The following is a 12293-nucleotide window of genomic DNA, read 5'->3' on the forward strand; positions in this document are numbered from 1 at the left end:
CAGCAAGTGTTGATCGGGATTAAACACGTGTTAATATATGATCCAATCGCAGCTTAGCGCCAAAAATTAATGACATAAGTTGAATGATTTTCTTCTAGATTTGCTGCTTTTTTGGACGTGTATTACACGAACACTTTTTGTTTATAGGATCAATCGTGCATTGGTGAGATGATAGGGACTTTATTTTTTGATATTAGATTTGATTTTTATTTACTTATTTCCTGTCTTATTTTTATTGAAATATACACGTCAGTATCATCATTTCTTTACTTCCAGCATTATCCAAAATACTTTGCTTGTCCATATATTGAAGAAAACATTTATTTACCGAATATTTTGCTTCATAAAGAGGGCGGTATGTTCTTTTTTGAGTATATTAACTATGCACTTTTCAACGCCATCACCCAAATGTTTGGTTTGAATTTGCACTATAAACGGTATTCTGGAAAATCAAGGAATAATGCAAAACATTAATTTGTCCTCTACTTGACCATTATAATTTTTTTTCATAAAATTTGGGATCAAAATACCTATTCTAGGAGAAAACCATTTGAAGTTAAATGTCTAATCCCTTAGAGTACTGCTATGAATAGTATTTAACTGGAAATGTTTGAAAAAAGATATTGATGCTAACGTAAAAATATGTTGTTCAATAAAAAGACAGGAAATAAGTCCGTGAACCAAAAAGTTCAAATCTAATAGAAAGATAAAGTGCCCATGAGCTCAATGATCATGCACGAGTGATTCTATTCATTAAAAGTGTCCATGTAACATCTAAAAAGAGTCCGTGTATCGTCTCAAAAGAGTCCGTGTGACACCCGTTAATGTACTGTTTTTCTATAGCTCTGCCGGGGGGGTGGGGGGGGGGGGGGGCTAAGTCGTACAAATGTCGTTGTAGAAGGGTCTAAATACAGCACAAACAAATTTTCCAAAATACCAAAGTATATTTAAACAAAACGCATTTGACTAACAGGTCGAACAACTGATGTTCTTTAACCATGCTGACTGCCATTTGCGATTGCCAAATAAAATTGATCACAAGAATAACAAAATGGATCTTACTATATAAATTTAATACTAAACAGAAAACAATTAACTTGTGGCTACGATGTTATGCCACAAACATAAGGTGTCAATATTTTGTTTGTACACCAGATCCGGATTTTGACAATAAATGTCTCTTCAGTGATGTTAGGGATCGAAACGGTATTTTGAAGGCCATATAAAATTTACCCTCATTTTTAGACAGACTCTTTAATTTTAAGAGTCAATATAGAATGAACGGATCATATAAACCGGAGGGAAAATATGATACAAGCCCAAACGAAAAAATATAAACAAGTATAAATTGAAAAATACGTTCAAAGTTATGATTGCGTTGGATTAAAACCGCAATTTTATATATATATATATTCCTCATGTTGATATTGTATGTGGCATGACTTCATACAGATTATGGGTTTGATAAAGCCTTTGACAGTTTTGCGTTTTTTTTTCCATTAGTGTTGTCCGTTTCACATTGCAGTTTGAGTTTGAATATCCATTCGATATTTTCCGCCATTCTTTTTTTTTTTTGCAAAATTGTCAAAGCTACCAAATTGCGATCCTGTTCGGTCTTCACTTTTGCTGAAATGACAACCAGAAATATGCCAAATAGATTATCTAAATTTTGGTAGCATACCAAAATTGAAGGAAATATATCAACTATAAGAAGAAAACAATGGAACAATTGAAATACTGAACCAATGTTACAATTATATTATTTATTAATATGTCGGTTTTTTTTCTTACACATTTTATGATTTTATTCAGGATGGTGTTGGACAGGGTCGCTCGATATGATTCAGATGACTATTATGGTGACTACTATGATGACTCTGACTCTGATGATGACTATTATTATGGTTGCTATGAAGACAGTTATGATGTCTACTATGATTCAGATTGGTAATGAAATAGAAAAAGGATGCATGACATACAACAGATAAAGTCGACATACTAATTTGTAGAATTAGTATTTTGTGAAATTTAGCTTAATGTAAATCCTCGTGACAGTAATTGTTTTTGTCGTCTTTTTTTAGTCGTGCCAAAATATATATTACTATTGTAGTGAATTATTTCTAGTCGCAAGATATTTTCTGTATGTCCCGAAATTGGGTTACGTTCTTTACTTTCGTTTGCCACAATCAAATGTTATGAAACTTTATATTCACAGCGTTTATTAGCAAAACATACATAATTCTGGTTGCGTCCCTACTACCATTTTTTAGTTACTTCCATTAACAAATAAAAAGGAATATGAATTTTTCATTTCAATTATTTAACAAAATGTTATGACACTAATACACAATCCTTATCACAACAAAAATCAGAAAGTCCGAATGTGTACTGTCTACATCATATGTCCCTTTATACGTCATTTGCAAGCTAGGGTATCCAATAGACCCATTCTCCATATATTTTCACACTCTCATCATTTGCGATACATGTTGTAATCATTATTCCAAAACGCTTTATTCTTTGATATGTTACTTCATTGTAGCACAATAGAATATTTTTCAGTTCCATTCCAATCAGTTCCACAAATTAAAATAAACCGCCACGATAGTAGTTAATCTTTAAAACTAACTCAAAATCATTGTTTCAGGAAAATTAAGGTCCATTATTTTATGTTTTTAATGGGCGATTTAATTGAGAATCAACAGTTATTTTTAATGCAATGCAAGTTGAACAATTGCAAATGTAAAATATACTCTAATTAAATGCATAACTTTATAATTTGATGTAACAGTTTAATGACAAACACTTTAATAGATATAGGAAGATGTGCGGTGAGTGCCAATGAGACAACTCTCCATCCAAATAACAATTTAAAAAGTAAACCATAATAGGTTGAAATACGGCCTTCAATACGGAGCCTTGGCTCACACCGAACAACAAGCTATAAAGGGCCCCAAAATAAATATAGTGTAAAACCATTCAAACGGGAAAACCAACGGTCTAATCTATATAAACAAAACGAGAAACGAGAAACACGTATATATTACATAAACAAACGACAACTACTGTACATCAGATTCCTGACTTAGGACAGGTGCAAACATTTGCAGCGGGATTTAACGTTTTAATAGATCCAAACCTTCTCCCTTTTTCTGAAACAATAGCATAACATCACAACATAGAAAAGATCGTTTAGAATCAAACAAGTTCGATATCAAAATAATGATATGAGTATATTTCTTGGTCAAGTAGTGTGTAGATTACTATTAATATGAATAAAATATAGGTGAAAGATACGAAAGGGACATTCAAACTCATAAGTTGAAAACAAAATGCCAATGGCATGGCAACGTAAACTTAAAAGACCCTAAAATCAACAGTATATAAATAAATTCTATAAAACACAGCATAGAAAACTTGTGTATTAACTGAACAACACGAATCCTATCAAAAGCTGGGGGTTTTATGTGCTCCGAGGAGAATTTCTTTACCTAAATTACTGATTAAATCTACTACATTATTTTATAGATACTAGTACAGAGATTTCATCAGTTATTTTGGCTGTGCCTGTAGAAAACTTTTTTTAAACGATATTTCACATCCGACATTGAATGTTTTATTGTACTAGAAAAAGGTAAATCACAATAATACTGAACTCCCGAGGATACAGTGGAGATCACTTCTAACCTCTCATTAAATCTGTCAGGAGAACTGTTCTAGAACAGTACGTAGAACTGTCAGCCTGACACCTTTTAGTCAGTTCTAGGTTAGAACTGTTCTAGCTAGAACTGATTTGGTCAGTTCTACCTAGAACTGATTTGGACAGTTCTTCCTAGAACTGATCCTGACAGTTCTACCCTAGAACAGTTTTAGACAGTTTTAGCTAGAACTGACCAAATATTTAGAACAGTTCTACCTATAACTGATCCTGATAGTTCTAGCTAGAACTGACCAAATATTTAGAACAGTTTTACGGTTATAATGGATTTCTAATTCTACGGCTAGAATTGATTTTTTTTTAAATTCTACGGTCAGACTTGATTTATTAATTCTACGACTAAAATTAAATTATAAATTCTACGGGTAAAATTGATTTAAAATCCTACGGCTAGAGTTGATTTATAAGTTTTAAGAACTCTTTGACTTAATTATATAAAGGCTTGGGTAAAAAAGCGATTTAAATTATGTAGAGTTTTGCTATTTTGTCGGTTTTATTTCAGATTTATATTCGGCAAGAGAACATGTTTAACCTGTTAACCCCGCCATATTCTGCATGTATGTGCCTGTTCCAAGCCAGGAGCATGTAAGGCCTCAGCCATTTGATTTGCGGGGGGGGGGGCTATGGATTTTTTTGGAAAAAAAAGTTTGTTTCCAGTTTTCGGAGAAACAAATAATTTTTTCAACCCTGAGAAAACAAATTGTTTATTTCACCCTCAGATTCTACTATATGTAATGCTAATATTGAAAGAAAAAAATTGTTGTCAACTTGTCGCCAAAAAAATTATTTTTCCCCGAAGGCGAAGAAAAAAGTTTGTCCAGCAAAAAATCTAAAGCCCCGCCCCAAGAAAATCAAATGGTTGCTGCCTCATTCAGTGATTTTCTTTTGTTGATGTGTAGGCCGTTAGTTATCTCATTTGAATTGCTTTACATTGTCTTATCGTGCCTTTTATCGCTCACTATGTGGTATGGGCTTTTCTTATTGTTGAAGGCCATACGGTGACATAAAGTTGTTAATGTCTGTGTCTTTTGGTCTTTTGTGGATAGTTGTTTCATTGGCATTCATACCACATTCTCTTTTTTATATACATAAATCATTTGTTTTTCTTTTATTTTTTGTACATAAATTAGGCCGTTAGTATAAGTGGGGGGGGGGGGGGGCATTATTATTTGAATTGTTTGACATTTGTTATTCCGGGAGTCAGGATGGCTTGTTATCACATAACAAAATTAATATGACCTCATTAACCAATATAACATCTGTTTACGAGTAGCTTTCGTACCTCGGACGACCTGTTTAACAAAAATCTTTTGACCGCATCAATCTAAACTGCCACTATTTGCCCCTGGACCCCTCCCCTTGATCCTCCGATGAGCATGTTCTTGTTTTATTCAAAACATTGAATCATCACAAATATCAGTAGTTTTTATACTTCAGACTGAGTCGTGTAATAAAATCTTTTGACTGCATCAACCAAAACTTACCATATTTGCTTTTTATTATGTAAATCTATATAGCTGCACAGCAATTCAGTTATAATTTTAGTTTGAGAGGGACTGTAGTATATAAATAACTGCAATATTGGAAATCAATGACCACAAATTTTTTTTCGCATTAATTGAGGGTGCCAGCATTTCCTATTTGATTCAAAATATAGCATCAGAAACAAATATCAGTACTTTTCATACCTCAGACTGACTCATGTAACAAAATTATTTGTCTGTATCAATCAAAACTGACCATATTTGACAGCATCAACCAAAACTGACCATATTTGACCACATCAACTAAAACTGACCATATTTGCTCTTTTTTATGCAACTCTTTTAGTCGCATAGTAAATCTGTAATATTTTTATGTAGGGATGGAGTGTATAATCATTATAATACAATTGATCTATATTATAGGGTTATTGCATGAATATTGGGGAATATTGTTCCGAGTAGAATTTTATATTGCACGTGCTTATATTTTTTAAACATGTATCATGATGGATTGTTCAATATAAAGGAAAGCAACATTGGAAAACAAAATTATGCTCGCATCAGTTTATAGTGCCAGCATGTCCTCTTTTTAATCAAAATTTTGAATCCTAAACTAATTTCAGTAGTTTTGATATCTCAGACTGACTCATGGATATAACAAAATTATTTGTCCGCATCAACCAAAACCATGAAAACTTACCATATTTGACCGCATCAACCAAAACTGACCATATGTGACAGCATCAGCCAAAACTGACCATATTTATACTTTATAATGTAATTCTTACTATATATATATATAGCCGCATAATAAATCACTTATACATGTAGTACATATCACGATGGATTGTATAATTCAAATGACAGCAATATTGTAACACATTGGCAAATTTTTCACTTCAATTTAGAGTATCAGCAATTTTCTGCAAGTCCTCTTTTTATTCAAAATATTGAATTGTAAACAAATTTCGGTAGTTTCGATATACATGTATCAGACTGAGTCGTTTGAACAAAATTATTTGACCACATCAACCAAAACTGAACTTATTTACACTTATCATGTAAATATATATATATGGCCTCATTGTAAACCAATAATATTTTTATGTCAGGATGGATTGTATGACGAAAATGACACCAACTTTGGAACACAATACACCTATATTGCTAATTCTGGCTGACCCGGCCTCTTGAACTTTTGAAGCATACAACAATCACTTTTCCATTGTGGCGTCAGATATTTTGCTGTATGATGTCGAATTTTTACGGGAACCTGTGTGATATCCAGTAATGGCAGACAAATAGCGATAAGGTGTATTTATACCATATCTAAAATTAAGTGCGCCGTTATTTCCTCTCTGTATCCATAATAATGAACCGTCACTAAAGTGACTTTGTACATGTATAAGTCAGTTAGATTGTGATGGATTTTTTTTAAACAAAACTATTTTACGGCATCATCAAACACTCACATGACTGATTCATATACTTTATTTTAAAATAAAAAGTACATGTATGGGAAGTTCTCTTCTTGGAATAATATACTGTTATTATAAATATAATTTGAACATGTTGAAGACAAATGGAAGAAGGTAAAGAAAAATGCATGATTTTGTTTGTAGCCGAACGTCCAGTGGCAAATGCTTCATTCATGTTCAGATGAGTATATTTTTCTGAGTTTCAGTTCCGAGATATCATTTTTAATCGTTATGGATAAGTCTGGCTAAATTGACGAGATGGTGCAAATGTATAGTTTTTTTACGTTATAATACCTACAACACTTTTTTCATTAATATCCCATAAATCATCCACTGTACAATTTTCGTATGAACATTTGTCAAAACAGAATCTTAAATGAATGTAAATCCAAGGCAAACAAGGTAAATTACGATTAAAATTCCATGAACTAAATGCAGAGTTATATTTATGAAGAGACTGTGAAAACGGGGAACGAAGAAACGTAAACAATATTGTTTTCTATGCAATCTTCTTCTTTCCTCTATAACTTCCTCCAATAGTTGGAGTACACCAACCTTACTAAATTAAGGTTGGTTAAACCCTTATAATAATTAATTATTCAGTGAAAACATAACTATTTAAAAATAACATTAAAAAAAATATATACAGTTAAATCCCTGAAAAAACAATAATTATAACTTCTATGTACATTAAAAATGTGTCACAATTAAAAGGTTATTAATAGAGTTTTAAGAAAGTTTTGAATATTATTTACAGGACATACATCATTATAGTAAAAAATCTTTACATTCACTAAAACAGTGTTACTAAAAGGTAAAAAGAAAATATAAAAATAAATAGTTTTCAGATTTCTGCCTGCTACAGCTACTACATCTGTCTATGTGTACTACCACAGGTGCTTGAGGACAGGATCCTGTATGAGCCCCATATAGTCCCTCCCCCCCCCCCTTTTTTTTTTTTTTAATCATAAATCTCAGATTTTTCTATATATATCACTTATTTGTACCATATATATACTAATATACCATACTCCACATGAAAACGCGGGAAATTAGATGAGTTCCGGGGTAGAAAAAGTCAGAGATTTTAGAAATGTTTACATTCGAAATTCTCTTATGTTTTCTTATCCTGCATATACCCCGGAACTCTTCTAATTTCCTGCGTTTTCATGTGGAGTTATCCTTCTTGAGCTGAAGACCACACAGATGTCGCTGTTTTGTAACTTCCGTTGATCGAAGTTGAATGGACCAAAAAACAGCAACACCGCCAGCGAAAAAACTAATTAAAAGTGTTTAAACAGTAATATATTATGTCTGGATATTGATATTCGATAAGGATAATTATGTGGGAACAGCAAGTACTCGTTGATTAGACCGGTAAGAGACATTTTATTAGATTTTAAAACAATTTTTCCTGACCATTGCCCCAATTTCTTGAAACGAAGTTGGCAACCTTTCGCTTCGCTCTATAGTTGAGATTCACGTTGATAGTAAACATGCATATTTAGAGTATAAATATGGTATATTAGTATATATATGGTACAAATAAGTTATATATATATATAGAAAAATCTGAGATTTATGATTAAAAAAAAAAAAAAAAAAAAGGGGGGGGGGGGTTGGGACTATATGGGGCTCATACAGGATCCTGTCCTCAAGCACCTGTGTGTACTACTAGGCGATATAAAATCAATAAAATCATGCATATAAGCTTATATGTCCTAAGCGATCTAATTATGCATAGCCATTATAACATGTATAACTATCTGTTATATATATATTTATATATATATGTGTGTGTAGTACTGGGTATTAAAGCTAAACATGCATATTTATTCCCTTTATAGGTATAGCGCGGCACAACCACACTGACCAGTTATTCTACTATTTCATGGATTTTCTCAGCATTTAATTTTACATACAGGATTGATAGGTTTAGCGCGGAACACCCACACTGACCTAGTTGTTCTGTCCAAAAGGCTTGGTTATGACTATAGTAAAGATAAGCAATGTTTCATACTACGGAGTTTAAGACAGCAAATGAAGGCATAGCGCGGGACAGCCATATTAACCTAATGAAGATTTAAAATTCTGTGTATAAGATTGATGTAATTAAGGTTTAGCGCGGAACAACCACACTGACCTAGTTGTACTGTCGAAAAATCATTAACGATTATTCCTTAGATTGTCCAGAGAATAAGCCATATTTCATTTCGTGAAATTGAAGATAGCTGACTAAGGTATAGCGCGGTACAACCACACTGACCTTATGGGAACTAGATATTAAGAAAGGATACTCTCTTTAGATGGAGTCTATAACATGGGTTCCTGCTTAGTTCTTCTATTGAATTAAGAAAAAGGTCATCCAGAGGGAGAATATTGTTTAGGGCCAGTTGCTGACAATCAAAGATTAGTTGGGCAATACAAGTTCTCTCGTGAAAGTTAGAATTCCAGTTGCCTAGCCCAATTTTATTGATGGTAATTCTTTTGATAACACCAAGAGATTATCTGCGTATACCTTCCATAACGGGACAGCGAGTGAGAAAATGGATGATATCTTCTTCTTCCAGTTGACAGATTGGGCAAGTTGCATCAAGATTCATATTTGAGAATTGAGCTTTCTGCGGTTGAAAAATATATGTCCCTGTGCATAACCTTGCTTTTATTGTTGCTTTCCTGAGTTCACCAATGTTTGGTGGTAGACTGTTCCAGATAGAATGAGGTTTTCCTATGTCTAAATTAGGGATGCAGAGAAATTTTAGTGTTGTTTTGCTATTGGCGTCCCTTTGAAGATTCACTTTCCAGTAGCTGTTTATTGCTTCTTTTGCCTTGCATTTCCATGATAACTTTGATGGTAATTGATCTTTCAGATCAGTCCATGGAGGAAGATTATACATGTATAAAATATCTGCTACTCTGTTAAGGAAGGTTAATTCATGTGTTTGCAGAACATATTGCCTCTCTAAAGCCTTTTTTAGATTCTCGTTGTTAGATGAAAAGATGGAGTGGAAGAGGCTAAGAACTCTTTTGTGAATTTCTGCCTCTATGGGGAGAGCACCCACGAGTAAGTATACTGCTGAAATTGCTGTACGTGAAGGAGGAGCTTGTATTTGTCTCAAAAAATTCACATGGAAATCTCTTAGCAACTTAATGTCCCCATTATTGAGTTGCAGAACTTCCAGGCTGTAAAGTAGTCTTGTAGAACGTATACTCTATATATCATATAGGAAGTTTTAGGGTTTAGTCCATTAGTACCATGTACTCCAACGTTCATAAGAGAGTAAGCTGTTCTTCTGGCTAAGCTTATTCTGTCCTGGATGTTTGTTTTATTTTGGTCCTTAATTGCTCTGATGATACCCAAATGTGTACCTTGGTTTACTGATGGCATGTTTTTATCATCGAGTTTGAATTGAACTTCACTCTTCGTTGTTTTTGAGTTACTATACTTATTAATTGTAACGCTTTTGGTTGGATGGATCTTATATCTATGTTTGTCTGAGTATCTTTTAGATGTATCTAGCATAGATTGCATTTATTCTTCAGTTGATGACAGTAGTATAATGTCATCTGCACAGGTTGGACATCCCGTAAAGTTTGTGCCGATGTACTGGCCCATACCATTCTCTTCAAGTTCTGTAAGTAGGTCGTTAATGTACAGTTTGTACAAATGGGTGGATAGAATTCATCCTTGGCGGACTCCTTGTCGTACAGGGAAGCTGTTACTAAATCCGTTTTTCCATTTAACTTTAGAGGTAAGGTTGTTGTACATATCAAAAATGATTTCCCAATTATCTGGATCAATATTTAGGTCAAATAACTTGTCGAGAAGAATATCATGATGAACAACATCAAATGCCTTTTGTGAATCCAGAAGTCCGAAAATTAATTTAGATTTTTGTTTATTTTATATAAGTTCCGATTCAGAGACTAGCAGTGCTGTCATTGCTGGTGAGAGGCCACTTGTGAAGCCAAATTGTAACTCTGATTGTTTATCTAATTTCAGAAGCACTCTCTGAAGGATAACATGTTCAAAATTTGTTCCTATAATTGATGATACGGTGATGCCTCTGTAGTTATCAAGAATTTTGTCATCTTTATTTTTCTTACATACTGCATTAAGAATACCGGTTTTAAATTGGATTGGTACCTTTTTCTCAGCCAATATTTGGTTAAATAGAGAAACGAGATACGGAACAACAACCTCTTCAGCAGATTTGAAGTGTTCAGCAGATAGCCCATATTCATCGCATGCCTTTCCATTGTTCAGATTTGATATTGCCTCAGAAATTTCGGTGGGGTTGAATTTGTCTGAACTAGAATCAGATAAGCTACAGATTTCTTTTATAATTTCACAGCGGAATTGGCAGTTATTTAGAAATTTTTCAATATGTATAATGCGATTTTAGTCTTACTTTTTATCATAGGTGAGTTCAGTAACGATCATATTATTGTTTAATCGCAAAAAGAGACAATCAACATGTACCACTTTATACAATATAATTTCATTATTACAGGAAGGGTCAGTGTCTACACATCCGGGAACATGTAGTAGCCTATCGTTCGTTCATATACCAACATCAGAATACCTTATATCATATGCCAGCTGAATAATAATTGCAACAGAAGTACGCCGCTGTTCGAAAAAAGATATAAATGGAATAGAACTCATAGTTTTATTAACAAAAGTTAATAGAATAGAACTCATAGTTTTATTAACAAAAGTTCAAGAATCAAGTATATATATACTAACATTAACGGTACAAGTTTTCCTTCACCAGATGCGCATTTCGACAATACATGTCTCTTCAGTGATGCTGGTAGCCAACATTTTTGAAATGCAAAGCTTATAATAAAAATGAAGAGGTATAATCCCAAAGGTTCAAAAAGTATAGCCAAATCCGTGAAAGGAATCAAAGCTTTGCATGAAGGAGACACATTCCTTAATTTATAATTATTTCTAACATTTTGTAACAGCAAATTTTATAACACAAAACAATCCGTATTTTCATGACAGTACCGAAGTACTGGCTACTGGGCTGGTGATACTCTCAGGGACTAACAGTCCACCAGCAGAGGCATCGACCCAGTAGAAGTAATAACATTAAGTAAATCATAGCCAAACCTTGGAAAAGTATTCCAGTATATGAAGTCGCACAGCAAATGACAAAAACAAAAGGATTATCATTCCAAGGTTGGGTTTCAAAAAAACTAAATGTAATTGCAATGGTTGCGGTATCTTTTATAATTTAGTTAATCGTACCAAAATAATAACAACGTAGTTGCTGATAATTTTCTCGAAAAGTAATAGTATTCAAGAAATACCGAAGAGCGACACATTTGTGAAGTTATTCATGAATTTATTATTTTAGAACATAAACTGTTATAGTTAACACGAAGAAAAGAGGCTCGAAAAAATACCAGAGGGACAGTCAAACTCATAGATTGAAACTTAAATGACAACTTCATTTTTTTTAAAAGAAAGACAAATAGATAAATTATAGTACACAAGACACAACAAAGCTTTCAACATAATCGTACAAAATATTGTGTTAAATAGTTCTTTTTTTATTTTGAAGACGAAATACTATGTGACACCATTTGAAAGAGTGACAT

The 12293-nt window shown here is 33.1% G+C and overlaps 1 protein-coding gene across 1 annotated transcript in view; it reads left to right on the plus strand.

Moving 5' to 3' along the window:
• The window catches only part of LOC134684400 (uncharacterized), a 64087-nt gene extending 62005 nt beyond the window's left edge, over window positions 1–2082 (plus strand). Inside the window, exon 22 of the mRNA XM_063543684.1 lies at window positions 1813–2082. Coding sequence (XP_063399754.1) covers window positions 1813–1951 — 139 coding nt within the window. The 3' untranslated portion in view covers window positions 1952–2082. The remainder of the gene's footprint in view (window positions 1–1812) is intronic.
• Window positions 2083–12293: the final 10211 nt, after the last annotated feature.

The sequence above is a fragment of the Mytilus trossulus genome, chromosome 9 (genome assembly GCF_036588685.1).
Source record: "Mytilus trossulus isolate FHL-02 chromosome 9, PNRI_Mtr1.1.1.hap1, whole genome shotgun sequence".
Classification (NCBI taxonomy): domain Eukaryota; kingdom Metazoa; phylum Mollusca; class Bivalvia; order Mytilida; family Mytilidae; genus Mytilus; species Mytilus trossulus.